This window comes from Ovis aries, chromosome 22, assembly GCF_016772045.2.
Source record: "Ovis aries strain OAR_USU_Benz2616 breed Rambouillet chromosome 22, ARS-UI_Ramb_v3.0, whole genome shotgun sequence".
In the NCBI taxonomy this organism is placed as follows: Eukaryota; Metazoa; Chordata; class Mammalia; order Artiodactyla; family Bovidae; genus Ovis; species Ovis aries.
The window spans coordinates 18,741,128-18,763,840 of record NC_056075.1 but is presented as its reverse complement, the minus strand read 5'-3'; the positions used below and the strand labels follow the sequence as shown (position 1 = coordinate 18,763,840).

The 22,713-nt window shown below is 53.9% G+C and overlaps 1 protein-coding gene across 1 annotated transcript; it reads left to right on the top strand.

Annotated features, from left to right (window-relative positions):
- The first annotated feature begins 11,456 nt into the window (after positions 1–11,456).
- On the top strand, positions 11,457–16,539 carry SFRP5 (secreted frizzled related protein 5). The gene is made up of 3 exons (XM_027960330.3): positions 11,457–12,022; positions 13,740–13,817; positions 15,277–16,539. Exons 1-3 carry the CDS (start codon positions 11,500–11,502, stop codon positions 15,621–15,623), a joined length of 948 nt encoding a protein of 315 aa, XP_027816131.1. The 5' UTR covers positions 11,457–11,499; the 3' UTR covers positions 15,624–16,539.
- Positions 16,540–22,713: the final 6,174 nt, after the last annotated feature.

Sequence of the window (22,713 nt, the reverse complement as noted above, 5' to 3'; positions counted from 1 at the left end):
GGTGTCTAACATCATGAATGTACTCAATGCCACTGAAGGATTCACTTTCAAATGATTAATTTCATGTTACGTGAATTTCATCTCACTAAAAATAATAATAATGATTTAGAATTCAGTCCCTTGGTAGCAGGAGCCACATTTTAAGTGCCCAGTAACCATATGTGGATTGTTGTCCAGCCGCTAAGTCATGTCCAACTCCTTGGACTGCAGTGCACCAGGCCTGTTCTTCACCATCTCCCAGAGTTTGCTCAAACTCACGTCCACTGAGTCAGTGATGCCGCGGCTCCCAAATTAGAGGACCCAGATACAGAACGTGTCCATAACCGCAGAGAGTTTTTACGACAAGCTTGACCTTCAGGTAATCAAATAATACTAGTGGTAAAACCTCTTACATACATTCTCTCATCTGACTCTCACCAGGATGGCATTTTCTTTCACAACATGGGGAAGCTGAGACCCAGAAAAGAGGGAACTTGCCCAGGGAGAGGCGGGCTGAGGACCTGTGCTGGGGTCTGTTAGCCTCTGAGGTCCTTCCCGCCCCCCAGAGTCAGCCTCAGGAAGTAACGACCAGACTCCCTGGCCATCTGGCTGTCCTGCTAACCTTCCTGCTTTGTGCTGAAGAGCCTTGGCACCTGTTTAAAGCAGGCAAGGGTGTGAAAGTATATAGTCTGGAAGCTGAAGGGTGTCTGGTTCCTGCTTGCAAAAACTGTGGGGAAGAGGACTTATTGCCAAGTGATTTGGAATTCTAGCAAAAATTCCAGGAAGCTAGAGGCTGGATGAGTGGAGGGGAAAGAATGCACCTTCTGATGACCCCAAGTTGCCTGGCCACGTAACTAGGTCCAGAGGGCACTGACCACTTTTCTCTAGTGGACCTTCAGCTGTCTTCAGATCCCTTCAGGGTGGGCTGAAAAGGCCTGAAAGTTCTCCTGCCTTAATCTGGCATAACCCAGATTGTGTGTGTTAGTCGCTCAGTCGTGTCCAACTCTTTGTGACCCCATGCACTGTAGCCCGCCAGGCTCCTTTGTCAATGAGATTCTCCAGGCAAGAATACTGGAATGGGTTGCCATTTCCTTCATCCAGATTGGGGCAGTGGAAAAGCATGGAAGGCTGGGGAGTCAGAACTTTGTTCAATTCTAGCTCTATCACTTACTGCCTGGATGACCTTGAGTAAAATGCTTAACCTCTCAGAGCCTCAGTTTCTTTATCTGCAAAATGACTGACTGTTCTGAAGATGTGATCTATTATCTCAAGATGACAGATGTGACTCCCAAACACCCTCTAGATGAATTATCTTCACCAGGACCCAAGCAGTTCTCAGCCACTATCCTTTTAAGGATCTCACCTGAAGTATGAAGCTCAGGGAAGTCTTAAGATTAAAATCCTCATCAGTAATATTACTAATAATAGCAGTGGTGCTGGCATGAGCCAGACTCACTGAAGGGTGATTATGAAATCGCAGACAGAGGGATGGGCTGGCTGCCCTGCCTGTACTCAAAATATGTGTTAGAGTCAGATCATCTGGAATCCTCCCCGCTGTGCGACCCTGGGCAAGTTCCTCAGTCATCTCTGACTTCTCATCTGTAAACCTGAATGATAATAACATCTACCTCTCAGCCTTATTGAGAGGTTTAAATGAGATGAGAAGACACTTAGCAACATTCCTGCACATACAAAAGTCTGCAAACACCATTTATTAATCAGAGCTGGGTGCTGCAGAAGGTAAAAAGGTGTGCGTACTTGGCGTTCTCTGTCGTATCTGACTCTTTGTGACTCTATGGACTGCAGCCCACCAGGCTCCTTTGTCCATGGGATTGCCATGCCCTCCTGAAGAGGATCTTCCTGACCCAGGGATCAAACCCATGTCTCCTGCGTCTCCTTCATTGCAGGCGAATTATTTACCACTGAGCCACCAGGGAAGCCCAAGAAGGACATGAACCCAACTAATTACATCCCCAGGCAGAGGAGGCAGGTTGTGTGGAGCTTCCAGAAGGGAAGAGTTCTCATTTTAGCCTCAAGGAGCCACGTGAGCCTTGGAAAGTGGCTAGTCCATGAAGGAGTGGACGTGATGAGCCGGCATGACCCCCTCCACGGCCAATATTTCCCATCTGGGTCCCCACATCACTGCATCAGAACCGCGTGGGAGTGACACGTGCTGAGCCAGAGTCTGCAGGTGGCCCAGCAATCTGAACAGGTATTTTAACCAGCTTCACACTGCAAATTTGGGAACCTCTCTCCCCTCCTGGCTGTGGGGTGTGCCCTGTGACAGCCCACGTCAGCCAGCCTAGTCAAGGTAGATCCAGGGGGCAGCGACAATTCACAGGCACGGGAAGTTAACCCCAGACCTCATCTGCCCATCATAATACTTCTAACAACTAACCAGAAACAAAAACCGTGGGACAGATGTAGGGGTGAGGGGTAACGGGTGGCACAGTGCAGACACTGACTGACGTCAGGAGATGACCAGTGGATCAGGGTAGCGAGAGTGTTAGTCACTCAGTCGTATCCGACTCTTTGTGACCCCATGGACGGTAGCCCACCAGGCTCCTCTGCCCATGAAATTCTCCAGGCCAGAGTACTGGAATGCATTGCCATCTCCTTCTCCAGGGGATCTTCCTGACCCAGGGATCGAACCTCAGTCTCCTGCGTTGCAGGCAGATTCTTTACCATCGGAGCCAGCAGAGATTCGTTTTTGACCAATGATTCAGGGTAACCACCGGCCAATCGGAACAGAAGTCTGAGCAATCAGAACATTCAGAACAGCCAAACAGGGCCCAGTTGGCTGCACATGGCCCTGGAGAGAGTCCACACTGGTCAGGGGCCACTGTGGGGGACAGGAATGCCTGGGGGCAGGGCTCTGGGCCCCACCACAGCCCTCACCACACTCGCCCCCCTTCTCACCTGTCTTATCTGCTGAGTTCCCACAAGCCACATCATTTGAAAATAGGATCGCCTTATTTTAAAAACACCACTGGCAAAAAGCACTGATCTGAGTGCTTCTTCACAGGGGCCCTGTCGGCCTTTGGGGCAGAACAAGTCCTGGTCCCGCAGGGCTGGACTGGATGAGACAGCGATTTAGCACGCTTGGTCCCTGCCCAGTAAATGCTAGCAGCAGCCCCCAGTGGTCCTGATGACCAAATGAGATGCAGGGGGTGGGGGGCAGTGGGCAGCCTATCCACCCAACTGAGAAGCATTTCTCCAATAACTGAGTCAAGACGTGGAGCAACCAGCCTAAAGCCACAGCACAGCCGGTGAGGCCAAGCACAAATCTCAGACAAACCTCATCAGGGCCTCAATTTCCCAGCAGTGGGCAGGAGGGAAGTAGGGGCCCTTTTCAGAGAGCCTTGTGTGGGGCACCCATGCCTTGAACCCCCGAGAGCTGGAAAAACAAGCACCAGGTAGCCCCACTGTGGCCTGAACCCTCAGCGTCCGAGCACAGAAGACCCATTCTGGGACCAGGCAAAGAAGCTTCGACCACCTCGGTGGCCCTCAGGGCAAGTGCCCAGCAGTTCCCAGGCCAGGGCCCCAGCTCCCTCCCAGCCAAGGACAATCACTCCATTGGCTAGGGTGGGGGAGAGGAGATTCACTGGCCCTGCCCAGCTTCTCCCCACCCGCACCCTCTCCTTAATGAGGCCATTGTCTGCCCAGGGTTCCCCCAACAGCTGGCCCCCACTCCTACCACTCCTGCCCTGGGTTTCCCCTCCACGGCCTGCCCTCCAGGACCTCCTAGGGGCTTCCTGACTTCCTTCCCTGCACCAGGAGCACAAAGGTCCCTGGGGCCTCTCTGACCTATAGTTCCCTTTACAGGGCCACGCACTTCCCTCTCCCAGCCTCTGTTTTTTAAATAATCAAAGATGCATGAACTGCCAATTCTTCTGTTTGGCGTGAGAGAGGGAGTTCCATCCTGTGAGCGTGTGATTCCAGCCAAAAGCAAAGAAATCTGCTCTTATATTCACGGGCAAATGAGCCATCCTATGTTGATTTGTGGAAACATGGAGAACAACTTATGGAGCTTTAATAGCGCCTTCCCAGACCCTGGGTGGTCAGGAGCCAGCGAAATAGAGAATAGCTATCAGCTGAAACATTTTGTAAATCTAGGGTTCCCAGGGCCCCCTGCAGCCACAGCCGGGGCTGAGAGATTAGGGACCCTGCACTGACTGCCTCCTGTGATTGCACAAAACTCTTTCAGCACTTACACTAGAGCACTTTTAAGGATCTTCAGGTACTTCTCGTTTAATCTTACCAGCCAATCTGCAAAAGGAAAGTCCCCATTTTGCAGATGGGGAAACTGAGGCCTGAGGAGTTGTGTCTTTACTCAAGTTCCCACATAAGCAGTAGGGACAAAAGCCTAATTGTAGGTGCCTTTGACTCTGTGTTCACTGCTCATTTTCTCCTCCACAGAGCAGCTTTGGGGCACCTCTCCACCCTGCACCAGGAACCCACCCTAGCTGATTAGAGGCTATCAGCTGGCTGTCCCTCTAGACCTCACACTCCCTGAGAGCAGTGGCCCAGCCAACGGGGGCCAAACCACTGCAGCCTCATTGCTTGAGTCCACCGAAGTATCTGCTCCAGCTCCAGGGACCCCCTCCCTTGTAAAGCTGTTTGGGTCAGGGCTGGACAAGGTAGACCTCCTCCCAGCCCTTCTCAAATGCAAGTCACAAGCCACAGCAGGAAATCCTGGGTTCACGTCCTGGCTCTCCTCTTTGGCTGTGTGACTCTGGGCAAGTTGCTGAACTTCTCTAGGTCTCAAATTTCTCGTATTATATGGGGAAGATAAGGTCTCCCTCACAGTGCGGGTGGAATAATTAAATGAAGAAATGGGTGGGAAAGCACAGAACATAATGCCAGGGACCTAGGGTGCACTAAACAAGTGTTCAAGAGAGTAGGGGGAAGGAGGAGGTCCGCACGAGCTTAGAGGGCTTGTGCATCACCCGCAGCCCCGCAGCAAGCGTCTGATACCTCTCAGCTTACTCACTCAGTCCTCAATGGCTCTCCCCACAGTCACCCTACAGCCCTCCTGATCTTCCCTGGGTCTCCCAAGAATTCCAAAAGAGCCCAAGAAAGGTTAAAGGAAGGTGGCTCCCACCTGAACCCACTTGGCTCCAACAACTCCTTTCTTCTACTTCCTTCCACCAAGTATTCATCCATCCAATCAGTCATTCATTCATGCAACATGTATTGAGCATCTCCTACGTGCTAGGAGCCAGAGAAACCGAGATGGACAAGACAAGTCTTGCCCTTGTGGAACCCTCAGCCTGCTGGGAAGCCAGCAACTACAAAAAAACCAACCTAGAGAGATGATGGCCAGGAGAGGAGGATCGCATAAGGAGGTCTGGGGTTCTATGAGTTCTCCCAGCCAAGAGGCCTGGACCACCTAGAGCCTTGGAAGGAATCCTATAAGGCACTAGAGTTATTATTCTCATTTTATAGATGAGGAAACTGAAGCACAGACAGGTTAGATAACTTGCCCAAGGTCAAGGAGCATTGCTGAAATTAGAATCCAGTCCTGTTCCAGAGTTCATGGTCTTTTTTAAAATTATTATTATTTAATATTTGGCTGTGCCTCCCAGCAAGCAGGATCTTAGTTCCCTGATCAGGGACCTAACCTGTGCTCCTTGCAGTGGAAGTGTGGAGTCTTAACCACTGGACCACCAGGGACGTCTCCAAAGTTCGTGGTCTTAACCCAAACATGTAGGTGCCTCTCTGAGATGCTTCTAGCTGGGTTGCCCACTAGCCACAGCCTCCCAGGTGTGCTGGGGACCCAGGGTGAATAGGGGACTGTTACTTGTCCTTCTCTCCATCCCAGTCCTGTCCAAAGAATACCAGCCATGCCCACCCTCCACCTTACTTCCTCCTGTACCTCAGACAGGCATTCTTAGAGTTAGACCACGACCCAGGCCCAGGACAAGTCTGGCCTCTCCTTTTTTTGCAGAACCACATGAGATCCAGGACAAATGGAAAACCTGCCGGTGTCCAAGCTCCTGGAAGGGAAGACTAGGTCACCTCCCTGGCCACTCGACTCAGTGGCAATAAGCCCAGGCCCTCCAGGACAAGGCTACCACTGCCCCGAGATCCTGAGCAGGGCTTCCTGAACTGCTGCCCGGAGACAGGTTGTGCAGCAGGAAGCGGGGGACAGCTATGGGCCTGTGGGATACATGTTGACTTTGAAGTTGACAAAACTAAAATGCTGGAAAGGAAAACAGTGCTGTCAGTATGATAGGAAGAACACTGGCCTGGGAGTCAAGAAGGTCAAGTTCTAGTTTCCTCTTATAGAAAGTGGGGCGGGGGGGATGGGAGGATGCTGGGGGACAATAGTCATGGGTCCCCACTGGCACTAATAGTTCTCTTCATTTCACAGGCCACTCACCCTGGGCCTTTTGCTGAGCACACAGCAGCAGTTGCTGTGAAGACAGGTGTCCTAGCAGGGGAATGCTGAGACTGCAAAAGGCAGGTGATTCCAGGAGGCTCTGGAATAAAGACAAGATTCAGTCTCACATCCTTAGACATCACATTCCGCCAGGAGGCAGGCAAGCTTGTGCTGGCAAGACCTCCACACAGCCAGGGACAGGGACTTCCCTGGTGGTCTAGCAGCTAAGACGCTGCACTCCCAATACAGGGGTCCGGGTTTTGTCCTAGGTCAGGGAACTAGATCCCATATGCCCCAACTAAGACCTAAGCAGCCAAATAAAAAAAAAAAAAAAAGCTGGGGACAGAAGAGGTCCCACCTTGGGCCAAGGACAAAGTCAGCCTCATCTCCATCATCATCCCAAAGCCCTTCCTTTTCATTATTCTCAGGATGGCCCCGTGGAGAACGCAGGACAGAGACCGCGTTGCTCACAGCACAGATGAGGAAACTGACACTCAGGGTGTGGGAGGGACTCGCTATTAAGCTGAAAACACACAACTGAGATCCTCCAGCTCCACGCATGGCGCATTCCCCCCCGGGACACGCTGCTGCCCCCAGAGGCCTTGGAGGGGCACGAACCCGGCAGATCTCCTGCTATGGCTCTGTTCTAGCACTCATCACAGAGCCACCATACGCCGGGCGCTCTGCCACATGCTTCTGCCATCCTGTATCCAGTACATCTTCACCACCACCCAGTAAGTAAATGTTACTAACCGCATTTTGCAAATAAACAAATTCAGGTTCAAAGTCCAACAGACATATGTCCAAAGAGACACAACTAGGATGCGGCTGGAATTCACCACCAGTCAGTCTGACTCAAAGCCCTGACTTCTCCCACTACGCTTCACTGCTTTTATGAGCCCACACTCTCCACATGGGCCAGTATAGACACTCTTTCTCATGTACGCCTGGCCCACAGCAGGTGCTAGCTAAATGTTAGTTCATGAAATCACTTTTCCCATGACTAAAGATTAAAAGGAACAAAGGAGGCTATTTCAAACAGATAAAAATTACAATCCAACCAGAACACATAATAATCACAAAACTTTATGCTGCTAACAATGCAGCTTCAAAGTGTAAAAAGCAAAACTGAATCAAAAGAGAAAAAAAAAAGAAAAATTAGCAAACCCACAAGGTAGATTTCATACACCTCTGTCAGAAATGAACAGAGGAAATAAGCCCATGGTTCTTAAACTTTTTGATCTCAAGACCTCTCTACACCCTTAAAAATTGAAATTTTAAATTAAAGAACTTTTGTTTATATAGATGTATACCTATTAGTATCTACCATGGTTAAAATGAAAACTGGAAAAAAAATATTAATTCATTTCAAACAACCATAATACACCCATTATGTTAACAGAAATAGCAAATCATGTGAAAAAGAGTTATATTTTACAAAACAAAAAAAATAGTGAAAAGAGTGGTACCGTTTTATACTTTCACTGTCTCGTTTATGTCTAGGTTAACAGAAGACAGTCAGATATCAGCTGTATTCAATTTGTTGTTACATGTTATTTTGGTTGACATATATGGAGAAAATTTGGCTTTACATAGAAATGTAAAAAAGAGAGTATTTTAATAGCCTTTTCAGATATTATGGCTATCAAATTGATACCACCAAAATATTGACATGTGGCAATTCCTTCAATGTTGGTTGTAATATAGAATCTGAATCCACATCAATAAACTTTTCTTCCTCAACAAAATAAAATCCTTAAAATTCACTGGTCTTTCTTGCACTTTGAGTAGATCTTCAACTTACGTACAATTTTAACCTTGTAGACTCCCTAAAAGGCACTTGGGGACCCTCAAGGGAACCCTGACCACAAGGAGAACCACTGAAGTAGGCACTGAAAAAGCAGGAAAATAGGGACTTCCCTGGTCTATGATCCTGATCACAGGAATCCTGGATCCAGGGAATAAGCTCTCGAACAAGCTCCCACATGCTGCAAAGAAAAAATGTAGGTTTTGATAACATTAACTAGCCAGCTGTTTGTTGGCCCCACTGCACAGCTTACGGGATCTTAGCAAGGAGTGCTAACCACTGGACCACCAGAGAATACCTCATAATTAGCAAGTCCAATCAAAGAGTTATCTGTGTAGAACTTTGCTCACAACAAACCATGAGTACACATTGTTTTGAACAAGCAGGTTCCTCCATCAGCTGGGGGAAACGTGTGCCTGGACAGACAGCAGATGCTCCCGGATGGACAGATGTCAGGATGCCAAGCGCTTCGCCCAGCTGCCCTGGCCCTGGAGCAGGCTCATCAAGAAGGGAGACCACGTCAGAGCACAGCCCCCTCCTTGCTCTGGCACCAGGGCCAAAGTAATCAGCCGGCCTGGCCACAGAGGGAGAGCCTCCCTGAATGGCTGACCCAGGGTCAGCCCCCACCCGGGTTTGGTTCTTATGAAGGGCTTCCCACCTCAGTTTCATCACAGGCCCCATATCCAGGAGCCTCAGGGGCCCTCCAGGCAGAATTGTCAGGTAAAGGCTACCCATCCTCCTCTTCCAGGAGGTTTCCAGCCTCGCCCCTCTGCCCTTCAGAGGCCCTGGAGCTGCCAGGTACAGACGCCCCCGGCTCTCAGACCATGTGCAGTTCTTACATAAGCAGCCCAGAAACAATGCTTCACTCTGTCCAGGCCAGGCACTGGGACGCCAAAAAACAGCACAGCTGCCCAGGGAGCCAGCACCCTGTTCAACCACCTGGGAGCTCCAACACTCTTGCCAGTGCCCAAAACCACACTTCCCCTGGAGTAGAGAAGCTCTGCCAAGCCCAGAGCAGGGGGTGAGGGGTAAGCTGGAGTGCAGGGAGCAGAATTGCTGCTCAGAGTCCCAAGCAGGAGCCAGGGCCAAGGTGTCCGAGGGAGCTTTCAGAGCACACACCACATTTATATCCTAAAGTCACACATCCCTTGGCGAGCTAACATTCCCGGATGCCCATTATGTGCTGGCATTGTGCAGGAGGCTTTCTTTCCATGCACCACTTTGTCTGCCCCTCACAACATCTGCTGAAGAGGTTCTATTTCACAAACAAGGAAATGAAGGGTCAGAATAGCTAAGTGTGTGCCCAAGGTCATCACTCATGGAGTATACACTCAGATGTGAACCTGGCTCTTTCTGTCTGCAGAGTCCAAGATCTTGCACCACTGCTACACTACACTCTCTGCCGCCGCAGGGAACGGCCCTTCGCCTTCTGAGTGGCCATCCCAGAACCTCTCATGCTGGAGCTGGGAGAGGGAGAAATGGGAGGACAGTGTGTTCCTGGACATCAAAACAACAGAGGGCTGTTCCACCCGAGGGCTCTGCCTAATTTTCCTTTGCCTCCTCAGCCATGTCTTGTGTCTTTTTCTCAAAGCTAGATCAGACGAGGCAGGCCCGATGTCTTTTGTATTTCTGTATCCCCGTCTGTGGGATACGCATCTCAAGCCTTGCACACAGTAAGTGTTGTGTGTGTGTCATTCGACTGTTAAGAGAAGTGGTCCTCCACTGCCCCCCACTAGCACTGCAAGGATAGATCTGTGGGAAGATGGGAGCCTTGGAGACATTCAGGAGAATGGGGTGGGGAGGATTTGAGGGCACGAGGGTAGGGGGCAAGTGCCCCAGAACTTCTTCCCCTAGCTCAGAGCACCCCAAACCCTGCTACAAGACTCCTCCCCAGGGTACCCTCCCCAACAAAGGCTGGGGAGTCAGGTCTCCAGTTAGGTTCTCAGGAAGAAGCCCCCCCATCCCACCCCACTTCTAAGCTTCTTAGCCAAAGCTCCTCCCACAGGAAAGCCAGTGGAAGGCAGGATCCAGATGGACCCCAAACACGGGGTCCCTGAAACCCTGCCCCTTCTCTGATGCCTCCCTGGATATCCTCTTCAATTCCTTCCTTCTCTAGGCTCCCAGAGGAGATACACTCTCCTCCCTCAGTATCTCCTACTCTAGGCTGAAATTTATCTCAGGGCTGAATAGTTCCCTGGGTCTTTGGAACCAAACATCTGGGTTCAAATCATGGCTCCTTCGTTTGTTTGCAACGTGACCAAGGGCCAGTTACTTCCCTTCTCTGAGTCTCCCTCCCCACCCCACTCCCCAGACACGCAGTCACTAAGCCTACAGACTCAGGATCCAGAACCCCTGGTCATGACCGGGCTCTGACTCTCGGAATCAGATCTGGATTCAGGTCCTGGCTCCAATCCCTACTTAATCTTTTTAGGTCAGTGCCTTTATCTGTAGAGCACAGATGGTCGTAGTACGTACCCATCTTATACCCTTATTGTGAGAATTAAGTGAGGTCGTTTATGTGATGTGGTCAGAAAGACTTGCCACATGGGAAGCACCCAGTAAGTACTAGCCATCATCGGAAGTAGCTGATAAGGTTATGAAGTGCTGTGCAGTGTCTGAGGCACTAAATAAGTGCTCACTAAACAGCAGGTATGATTATCTTGGCCCCCGCTAAGCTGGGATGTCCGGGAGGTGGGCTCTGGATCACATCCATCTCTCATTCCCCAGCAGTCAGCACAGCTGCCCGGAACCAGGCAAGAACTCCATAAATGCGTGAGCACTGGGGGTGAAGCACTTGCCCGGCTGCACCAGGAGGGTGCGAGAAGCCAGAAGCCTCCTGCCGGGAAAGGGGAGAACCCAGGTGTCAGGAAAGAGAAAACAGAGCAGAGGGGTAAAGGCCGAGACGGAGAGATAACCAAGTGAAGTGAGTGAGAAAAGGAACAGGAGAGGCTATGTCGAAGAGAGATAAGGAGCCGGCTAGAGACGAGGAAAAAGCCTAGGGAGGTGAAGGAGTCCTGGCGAGAGGCGCAAGGCGAGGCTGGAGCACTGGCGGGGGAGCAGGCGAGCGGGAGAGGGGCGCACGAGCGGGCGGGACTCTGGGCGGGCCGCGCGGGCCCCAGGGCAGGAGGGGCGGAGGGGGCGCCACCCTGCCTCCCCGCCTTGGGGCGGGCGCCCGGCGGCCGGAGATTGGCTGCGGCGCGCGGCGAGGCCGGGGCTGGACCCCAAGGTGGGAGGCGCCAGGATCACTCGGTGCGCCCGGGAGCGGAGCGAGGCTGCCATCCACTCGGGCGACCTCAGCGGCAACGGAGTGTCGGGGGCCTGCGCAGCCATGCGGGCGGCGGCGGGGGGCGCGCGGGCGGCCGCGCTGGCGCTGCTGCTGGGGGCGCTGCACGGGGCGCCGGCGCGGGGCGAGGAGTACGACTACTACGGCTGGCAGACCGAGCCGCTGCACGGGCGCTCGTACTCCAAGCCGCCCCAGTGCCTCGACATCCCCGCCGACCTGCCGCTCTGCCACACGGTGGGCTACAAGCGCATGCGGCTGCCCAACCTGCTGGAGCACGAGAGCCTGGCCGAGGTGAAGCAGCAGGCGAGCAGCTGGCTGCCGCTGCTGGCCAAGCGCTGCCACTCGGACACGCAGGTCTTCCTCTGCTCGCTCTTCGCGCCCGTCTGCCTCGACCGGCCCATCTACCCGTGCCGCTCGCTGTGCGAGGCTGTGCGCGCCGGCTGCGCGCCGCTCATGGAGGCCTATGGCTTCCCCTGGCCCGAGATGCTGCACTGTCACAAGTTCCCCCTGGACAACGACCTCTGCATCGCTGTGCAGTTCGGGCACCTGCCCGCCACCGCGCCTCCAGGTAGCGCCCCCGCCCCCGCCCCCTGCGCTCCGACTGCCCCTGGGTACCCGTGAGCCGGACCCCAATGGGTGCCACAGCCCTCTAGAGGTGCCCTCCTCTAGACACACACACACACACACACACACACACACACACACACACACACACACACACACACACACACACACAGTCTTTGCTCAGCCCTGCATGTCACCCCGGAGCCTTCCAGCCTTCCCATCCCCCACGGCCTGCCAGAGTAGTGCCTCCTTGCGGCTCTGGACGTTCAAACTGGTTCTCTCCCATTAAAACTGTTCTGAAACCTCTCCTGGCTTTCCCTCGCAGCTTCCACCTTCCTAAACTTCTGGAATCCCAGGGGGTGGGGAGTGGGGAGTCCTGTCACCCCATCCTGAGGCTTCCGATAAATGCCTTATATCACTCTCTCAGCCCACAGATGCCCAGGGTTGCTAAAGATGCCTTTGGCCTCAGCAGCCCTGGACCCCCACCTGAGCTGGGATTTGGGGAGGGGCAGAGGCTAGGGGAAAAGATGTAGCCAAAGACTAGGGGCTAAATGCAATTCTGGCCTATGGTTTCCACCCTGACCCTACTTTCTGAGCCTGGGAACCCTAAATTCTCCCACTCTTTCCCCAGTGCCCCAGGCAGGGAGACCGCAGAGCAGAATGGTGAGCAGGGTGCCAGGCTCTGCCCCCAACAAGGAGCCCTTGGGCGAGTTGAGCCTCTGTCTCCTCATTGTAAAATAGGAAGCAATCTCAGGTTCCCCAAACTTCTAGACTCTTAAGTGGCACCTTCCTCCCCACCCCCATCCCGTTACCCCTCATTCCTCTCTGCTCTCAGCCCCCCCCCTTCACTGTGCACCCCCTTCATTCTTCTCCCCACTGTCTGCCAACCTCCTTTCAGACAGAGTAAGCCCCTGTTGGACACCAGACAGGAGAAGAAACAGTGGCACCAGGCAAGGAAGCTTCGCCTGGGTGGCTGATATGAGAATCTAGGACGCCCCTGGCTCTGGGACTCTCCCAAGGGGCAGCACTGCCCCTGTTTTCTATCCAACCCGGCCCCTCAAAAGCAACTGAACCCCACCACAGCCCACCCACCCCTCAGAGCTAGCCTCACCCATGCTATCCCCAGTCCCACGCAACCACATGGGACCTGAGAGTCAAGGCTGGCTGGGGGTCTTGCAGAGGGTGTTGAGAGAAGGGAAACTCCCTATTCTTGGGTTCGAAATGGGACCAGGAAGGGAGAGACACCTGCTCAAGCAGGAACAGCATGGCCCCAGCACGGATCCTGGCAGAGCTCTTTCATTCTGGTTTTCTTGGAGCTCAAACTTGGAAGGCAGGAAAATCCCATTCTTGGAATCCCACCTGGCTCTGCCCTCCCACTCCCACCCTCTTTGAGCCCCTCGCCCTGCCATGATGGGGCGGCCCGCCAGGAGGCAGAGACACAGGGACAGGCCAGGTGCTATAGAAGAAGGCAGCGCACATGATGGGCGCAGCTGCCAGGGTCACGGGGCAGCCGTGCCCACCTGGTCAGTTTCGTCCCTTCACAACCTCGTCTCTGGAATCTCACAACCACTCAGTGAGCATGATCATTACCATCATCCCGACTCCTGATGGGGAAGTGGAGGCTTGGGCGGTGGAGGTGGCTGGTCAGTGGGGGAGCCTGAACCCTAAGTTTGGCTCTTTGGCCTCTGATCCCCTCACCCCACCCCTGCTTCTCTCTTCAGTGACCAAGATCTGTGCCCAGTGTGAGATGGAGCACAGCGCTGACGGACTCATGGAGCAGATGTGTTCCAGCGACTTCGGTGAGTGTAGAGCCTACATGGCCACTGCCCTCTCCCCAGAGAAATGCACTTTTTCTTTTTTTGGCATCCCAGGGACTTCAGAAGCCCCTCAAGGCCATGGTCCATCCCTGGCCAGGGCTCTTGCACCCTTTCCTTGACACTGCCTACAGAAGGGCCTCCAGGGCTGGATTCTCTTTGTGGGAGGCAGCCTTGGTCCAGAGATGGATGGGGGCAGCAGAGGGGAGAGATGGGTTCCAGGACGGAAGCGTAGCCCCCTGGTCTCCGGGCACCTCTGCCTAGTACCTGATGCATCTCTGGCTGGGGGTGCTGTGGTCCCCAGCCCCACAGCTTCATCCTGGAGCCTCCTCATTCCTGGGACAGTCAGGACCTGGCTCCTGTGCAGACCACACGGCCGAGCCTGTGGTCTTTGCCCGGTTGGTTCCTGTTTTGTGCCTTAGCCTCGTTGTCTCTAAAAAAGAGAAAGCAACGAAACCCTTCCCGTAGCAGGTCTTTTATGTTGTTAGTCTGTTTGGGAAGAGAACATTATTACTGCAAGGTGTGTGTATGTCCAAGAGAGAAAAAAAGGGGGTGGGAGAGAAAGAAGATTTTTATAACAATGTCTCTCTCTGGATGGCCAAAGTTACCCTCTGGCTTCTCCCAGAGATGGGGACCCAGAGGCCCGAAGAAGGAGGATGCTACCCTAAGTGACCACGCCCTGCTCTATTAGGCTCTTTAATCACCTCGCCCATTAGCCACACACTCCACAAACATCCTACAAACTCCTACACATACCACAGACATCCTCTTATACACAAAAACAGGCAGCACCACACTACACAGTCACACACATGTTACAGAGGTGACTGCAGCGCTTCCCAACCCTGCGCATCACAGTGGGGAAATCAGCACATGCTACAGAGCAGCCCCTCCCCAGAGCTGGCAGTCTAGCATTTACCAGCCCACCACTGCTCCAAACACCCTCCACACATATGCACACACACAGCCAGAAATCCTATTTGGAAGCATCCATCCCGAGACCACGAAGTCCAGCCTTCCTGCATTACAAGGACCCCCTCCACCAAACGCTCCCTCCAAGAGTTATCTCCACCCCCAATATTTTCCCTTCCCTGGGGAGCCCACGCCCAACTTCACTCCCCAGGGAGAGCTCTCCACCCTGCACCTGCTTTCCTGGAAAGGCACAGCCTGGATCTCAGTTCGAGCCAGGCTCTAGAATTTACGCCCATCACCACCTTTCCAAACCTCATTTCCCCACCACACCCATTCATGTCAGGATGAAAGCCGATAATGTCTGTACAAGTCCAGCACCTGGTGGGAGCTTTTTAAGTATACATGTGGAAGCCCCATCTCTCCGAGCCCCAGGCCTGGAGCTTCAGGCAGAGCACCAAGCATGGGGTCACCAGCACCCTAAGCAAGCCTGACGGTTCTCATGGCTGGCCCCCTGTCCACCCCCCACACACAGTGGTCAAAATGCGCATCAAGGAGATCAAGATAGAGAATGGGGACCGGAAGCTGATTGGAGCCCAGAAAAAGAAGAAGCTGCTCAAGCCAGGCCCCCTGAAGCGCAAGGACACCAAGAGGCTCGTGCTGCACATGAAGAATGGTGCTGGCTGCCCCTGCCCACAGCTGGACAGCCTGGCTGGCAGCTTCCTGGTCATGGGCCGCAAAGTAGACGGACAGCTGCTGCTCATGGCCGTCTACCGCTGGGACAAGAAGAACAAGGAGATGAAGTTCGCAGTCAAGTTCATGTTCTCCTACCCCTGCTCCCTTTACTACCCCTTCTTCTATGGGGCGGCAGAGCCCCACTGAAGGGCTCTCCTCCCTGCCCCACCCAGCCATGCCCTGTCCTCGGTCCCCATCCCTGGGGCACTCTCTCCTCTGCCCACCTGGCCTCCCCCTCCCCCAAGCTGACCCAGCCCCTGCCACAGGGTGGTTCACACAGAGCTGGGCAAACACAGGCACTAAGGGATGGACACGGAGCCAGGCTGTCCTTGACCGAGGGGTTCTGGGTCCTTGGAGGTTTGCTCCCAGAGAACCAGGCCTTTCTCAGTTCGGGGGAAGCCCCAGGGTCTCAGAAAGTAAGCCGAGAGGAGAGAGCGAGGGAACGGTGCAGGGGCTCGGAGCAGCCTGAGGAGGTGGCTTCCAGGGGAGCCGGTGGTGTCAGCCCCTCTGTTGGCGATGGGGCCTCGCCCGGGAGAGGGAAGTCTTGGCATTGGGCTGAGCTACTTGGGGGACAGTTCCCGGCCCCCATGCCCCTTCATGTGTCATCATACCCCCAGAGGAAAGGGTCATGGTGCCCTCCAGCCACACTTTCCCACCTCCCCCATCTCTGCCTGTCTCCTTCCCCACTGGACTGGGGAGAAGCCCAGCCCAGCCCAGTCCCCTCCCAGAAGCTCGCTCCTCAGCCTCCGCGTGTCCCTATATCCTGATGACCATAAATTATTGCTTCTGCTGAGAGGCCATAGGTACTAGACTGATGCAGGTAGGATTTCGTTCTCTATTTTTTTTTTTTTTAAGTTTTTAATTAAATCAAAGAAAACAAACAGTTGATTTTGACCAGGTGACTTCTTTGTCAGCTAGTTCCAGGAGGGAGGGCCAGGGGCCATTCAGAAGGGACTTTGAGAAAGAGACCTTTTTGTAACCCACAGTCTGTCCACACAGACATACTTGGAATGCCTAAAAAGAGCAATTCCCATGTTTTTGCAGGATCCACTGAGAACACACAGCAAGGGTCACCCTTCTTATCCCCACAATGAGACTAAGTGAGCAATGGGGAAGACTATCCTTTTGTCTCAGAGGAAGGACAGAGATGCCAAGTTCCCCAGCCTTCTCCCACACTCAGAAGGTTCCCGTGGTCCTGCAGCATCTCCCTGACATGGGCAGTGCCCGCTCCAAGGAGCCCCCAAGAGGCTGGGCCACAGGGAACTACTCTGAAGGGCCAGAGGCCTAACTTGTCACTCCTACCCCTTCAGAGCTCAGACACCCCTGGACGCTGGACGTGTAGGAGATGGTGGTGTGAACAGGTGCTACTCCAAGCTGGTCCCTGGAGCATCAGTATCGCCTGAGCTGGTGAGAACCGCAGCAGCTCAGACCTTTAACACTTTGAAGCACTTGGGGAGCTTTTACAAAATACTAGGCCTTACGCTAAAGCAATTAAACCTGAACCTCTGGAGGGTGCTCCGAAATCAGCATTTCCAGGTGCCCCCTGGGTGGTGTGCAGCCAGGGCTGAGAACTTCCATTCAGATAAGCCAACGGCTGAGGCCGGAGGAGGGCGAGGGAGGCTGAGCTTCTTCAGGCTGGAGCAGTCCTGCAGGGAGGGGACCAGCTCTAATGCTTCCAGGGGCTTCTTTGGTGAGCTCAGAGAAAAGGGAGGCTGCTACCTTGAGCTGGATGAGGCAGCAAGGGGAGAAGCCTTGAAACGGAGGTGACAGGTTACTGTCACTCAAATGTCCAGAATACGGGAGGGATGATGCCAGGAAAGCATCCTGGGGTACCATCAGCAGATGCTGAGGGACAGGGCAGATGCACTGAGCAGGGGGGCTGCAGACATCCCTAGACTGCTTTCCTCACCAACTGGGGTTCAGCTGGGATGCCAAGTCCAATCAAGACCTGCTGCTCCTCTGAAACAATGGAGCCACGTTCTCTCTCGAGATGAGGAAAAACCCTGGCTTGCTCCCGCAGCTCTCAGAGAAGCGAGAAACGAAGAGGACAGTGCCAGCTAACAGGTGGTCTGACAGCCAGCCATAAATCACCTCCCTGGCAGTCAGGTGGCCCCACCACAGGTCAGGAGCAGCAGAGGCCCGCTTGTTTCTCCTTCCTCTGAGGACACCGCTGCCACCCACCCTCGCCCAAAGCCTGCCCAGCCCACCTGGCTCCCTGAATCCACCCCTTGTCTCCCAGCCTCCTACCCCGACCAAATATTTATGGACACTTCTATGGTCAACCAGGCCCAGGAATTATTTTTCCACTGAACACACAGGGCTTGGGCTGCCTCTGGCCGGAGTACAATACTGACCTCTGTCAGGTGCTGGCAGCCCGTGAGAGGAAGCGGCCAAGGAGGAGCTCCCTGAGCCCATCCTGGGAGGCCCCGGCAAAGCGCTCCCCACTCACCCCTACACAGGCAGCAGGCTCCGCGCTGCACCTCACCTCTGTCCCCAGCACCTGCTGTCAGAGCCCCCAGGACCCTCTCCCCTGGGACTGGACACCCAAGAGGCCCAGCAAGGCCTGAGCCCTTGCCCATTCTGTCCAGCCACAGAACACTCCCTCCTGGCCAGCCTGAGACGGGGTGGGGGCCGCCCCGCGACCATCTGCACTGCGTGTCGGTGACTGTGAGGAGCAGAAACCCCCAGAGACAGCGGGGCTTCCCCATGCAAGGGGGTCTGGAGCTGGGAGGTCCACGTCCCAGGCTCGTTCTGTGTTCCTGCTCTGCCTGGGGGGGCGGGGGAGGGGCTGCCTCCTCCTCCCAACTCCTCAGCCACATTCCAGGGAGCAAGGCAGGGAAGGGCTAAGAGCAAAAGCTGCCCGTCAGCTGCCTCTGGCCCTTTTGATCAGGAAAACAGTAATTTCCCAACAAGTCCCACCTGGTAGATTTCCACTTCTCGCTCACCAGCCAACACTCAAGTCACATGGCCAGCCCCAGTTGCAAGGGAGCAAGGAAGTCAAGTGTTTCAGTTGAGGACAAGAGGAGCGTTCTGACAGTGAACAGAAGGGATTCGGGGAAGGCCTCCAACACTCAGGATCCGGAGACAGAGGCGGCAGAGCCCAGCTCGGGTTCCAATGCTGTGACCTAACGACCATGTGACTCTGGGACCACCGCCCAGCCGGAAAATGGAGTAACTGTGTCTGCTTCACAGGGTGGCTGAGCGTTAAGTGGAGAAATGCATGAAAAAGTACCTGGAAACAAGGCCCAGCATTTAGAAAATGTTCATTAAATAGTCATTAGTACTTTTATTAACCAAAGGCCTTGACCTAGCACAGTGCTTGTGCAAAACAGTGCTTATTAAATGTCTAATTGATTTGTTAACCAACTAAGAAATGCTTCTGGCAGGAAGGCAGGAACATCTAAAGGCCGTAACTGTTACTTCTAGAAAGGTGAGAGAGTCTACATTCGGGGTTTTGTATCAGAAAATACATACCCGGGAATGTAGGGCGGTAGAGCGGAGAAAACATATAGTAACTACTACAGTAGCACTCAATATATCAAGCCCATTAATATATAAACAACCAAGTACTTTGGCATTCTTACTTAAACATCCCAGTGAAGGTACTATTATTATCCCCATTTGTTTTTAATTAATTGTTGAATTTGGCTACACCGAGCAGCATGCAGAATCTTTAGTTCCTTGACGAGGCACTGACCTTGTGCCCCCTGTGGTGGGAAAGTGCAGATCCTAACCACTGGACTCCTAGGGAATTCCCCGTCCCCACATTAACGATGAGGTGGCTCAGTGGTAGGACCCACTTGCAACACAGGAGACCTGGGTTCGATCCCTGGGTCGGAAAGATCCCCTGGAGGAAGAAACGGCAACCCACTCCAGTATTCTTGTCTGGGAAATCCCATGGACAGAGGAGCCTGGTGGGCTACAGTCCACGGCGTCACAGAAGAGTCAGACGCGACTTAGCAACTAAACAACAATTTTAATGATGAGGAGGCTGAGGTTCAGAGAAGTTAATGCACTTACTGAAGGACACACAGCTGCACTTAGCAGTGGGGTGAGGATTTGACCCCCACGCTCTTAACCCTGGGGTCTACTGCCTACAGGGGGCAAAGCCGAAGACAGGCGGGCATGATCGCTGTGGAGGCAGCAGGGCTTCTGCTACCCTGCCTCACAGGAAGATTTCAGGGGGCCCTGCTCAGATCCCACCCCAAGGGCCCTGCGAGCACCCCCCCTCATTCCTCCTCCCGTCTCAGCCCTGTCAGCATCCAGCCTCTTGGGTCCCACAAAGGAAGCTCACATCCCACAAGTGTTCAGTTGGCTGTAATCCTGGCTAAAGTTCACTCCTTGGGAAATCCAATGTGGGGGGTGATTGTTGCTGGAATGTGTGTGGCTGGGACCCAGTGTCCCAGCCCAGACAGCAGGCTCTGCTGGGGCCAGGGGGACCCGGAATCCCCAGCCCCCAGCTGTGCCCGAGAATGGAATGTGCTGCTCTGGGTGTTGAAAAAGACTCAGCCAGGGAGGTAGGGCAGTGCTGGGAGCTGGGGGAGGAGCTCCTGCCACAAGACTGCCTCTGTTCCCCTGGAGGCTGAGCCCACTTCGCTAGGGCTGGTGGTGGGCAGGCCCCTTCCATTAGCTCAGCGTCTCAGAAACTCCTGGAGTTTGTGGGGACAAGGCAGAAGAGAGGGTAGGTGACAGCCAGGATTGCTATGGTGACCCAGTTCTTCTCCGGTGCCCAGAAGCACCTGTGACACAGTTCTCACCACGGCTCCACGGTTTACTAGCTATGTGACCTTGGGCAGGTTACTTAACTCCACTTACTCATTGGTTAAGTTAATAACAGAACCTAGCTTTGAGGACTCTCATGAGGTTTAAATCAGATAACACACTCCGCACACTGCTCACTACAAGTGCTCAGTAAACGTAGGTAGTATGATCTTAGAGCCAACAGCTGCAGGAGAGATGCTGGAGCTAGAGCCCCTTGATGCCTCGAAGTTTCCACGGAGACAAAGGGATGATACTGGTGCTTCTCTTGGCTTCAGCTCCGAGGGCCAAGTGACCAATGACCACAAATCCGGAAGACCCCAGAAACCAGGGCCAGTTCAAGGTCTGCCAAGGATCACTGGAGACCGTTCCCCTCCATGAGCAGCCCACAAAAAATGATGGACAGAACCCTCAACCCAAGTCAGGCTGTGGGAGCTGGCTATCCATCCAGGTCTGCCCAGCAGGCCCCAGGGCCGTCCTAGACCTGGCTCCCGTCCCCTCACTGGGTCCCCGAGAACAAACCGGAAGGCATCTTTAAAGCCAGGCGTCCAGTTCTACAACAGACAACCTGCCTTCTAGGCTATGCCACCTTCGGTGCCGTCTACGCTGCAGACCCCAGAGAGCTGGAAGGCGCCATCCACTCCTCGTAAAGCCCTCCACGGCTCCATTCCCCATTTCCCAGTGGCACCTGCACTCTAAAGCTGTCCACTGCTGGCCTGCTCTGAGGCCCTCACATGCACCTCAAGGGGACAAGAAGGTACCCTTCCTTCTTCACTGACCCCAGATGAAAACCTTGTTTCTCATGCCCCTGAATCCTACGTCCTGAAAGCTCCTCAAGCTATAGTCTGGATTCCACCAACATTAGACATTGTTTTCATTTTCCCAACATAAAATATTGACTCTGCTTTTTCAAACTACAGTCTGGCCTCGTTGTTTCCTGAATAATAATCTATAATTATTCTCTGGTTTTAAAAAAATCGCTGTTCTAAGCCATGCGGGGCAGAGTTGTTTTGCTGTTCCTGAAGATTGCCAGGAAGAGAGAAATAAGTTAGCGTTTATTGAGCATTCACTATGTGCCAGGCACCTAACTTCCCACCTAAAGTGGACTGTCGCATTTAATCCTCACAGCAACCATATGGGATAAGAGGCCACTCTCCACTCACGTTACAGATGAGGAAAGCAGCACAGACAGGCTTGGGGGCAAGCCTCTCCCTGTAGCAACTCACTCCAGCTTGGGTGCAGTCACTGTAGAACAGGGCCAAGTATGGGGCTGGCCCATCCAGCACCGGCCTTTACTGCCGCTGGGACGCTCCCTGGCTAGGGCACACCGCTCCGGCTCTGAGCCAAGCCCTCTGGCTTCATCCTCCAACGTGGTGGGGACCGGATGCTCACGTGGATGCAGCGTGGCTCCCGCAGTGAGGGGCTGGACTGGATTAACTCTGAGCATCCCTCAAAGTGACCAACCAGGCCACATGCCCTCCACGAGAAGAACTTCCTTCCTGGGCCTGTGCTACCACTCTGCTCTTTTGCTCCAGGACTCTATTTTCCACTCCTCCAGCATTTCCTCTGGACTACCAAGCTGCTGAAGCCACTCTGGTACTGAGCACTGTGAACATGCTCTTCTGTAAAAACTGCCGGAGCAAGGTTCTGGCTGCTTCCCTGCCTCCTGGGGCTCCTCGGGAGCTGCTGGGGCTCTCCCATACTAGGGGGAGGGCCCAGACCAAGGCCTCAGTGCAAGGACTCCCCAAGCATCACAGTCCAAGGTGCACATGCATGGGGTCATGAAGATGTGGCTGCAACCTGACCTTGACCCCAAGGCAGAGTCCCTCTGTCCCCCTCTTTACTGCCTCAGGCCTACGGTCTGGCAGACACCACTCTGCAAGATTCCATGCCAAACCTTTTGCAGCCACTATCCCTGAGCCTCAGTTTCTTCCCCTGTAAAATGGGAAGAAAAACAGAACCTACCTCATAGGGCCATCTTGAGGATTAAATGAAATAATGCGTATGAAGTGCCACTCAAGGTGCCTGGTGCCCAGCAAACAAACACCCCCCACAACCCCCTACCCCCAGAGCACTGCTCCCACTTCCCACCTCACAGCCAGTCCTCTTTCTGGCTGGTTCTCAGCTTCCCCTGGAGCTGATCCTTTCCTGCTTTCTCAGAGGGATTAGCTAAAATCTTTCCATTCTAAACCCTGCGTGGCTTAGCATTTACTGAGTCCTGGTCCTAACCCCAAGCCCTGGCCCTCACAATGTGGTCACAAGACGGCGCCTCATGTCAATCCGACAGGCATCTTGCTGAGCGCCTCCTGCGCAAGGCACAGCTTTCCTCCAACCCCAGCTCACACACGACCTCAGCCTCCATGGCCCCTCCGCCCAGTCCTGAAGACACAGCCCAGGCCTGCAAATCTGGCCAGCACTGCGGGGCACCTGGCTCTCTAGACTCAGGGAGAGGGGGCAGGCAAGGACCAGAACAAAAACA

Excerpts from the sequence above, each read along its gene's own strand:
- SFRP5 (XM_027960330.3), top strand. The coding sequence starts at position 11,500 with ATGCGGGCGGCGGCGGGGGGCGCGCGGGCGGCCGCGCTGGCGCTGCTG. Across the intron at positions 12,023-13,739 it reads GCCCGCCACCGCGCCTCCAG|TGACCAAGATCTGTGCCCAG; the intron begins GTAGCGCCCCCG and ends TTCTCTCTTCAG. Across the intron at positions 13,818-15,276 it reads GATGTGTTCCAGCGACTTCG|TGGTCAAAATGCGCATCAAG; the intron begins GTGAGTGTAGAG and ends CCCCACACACAG.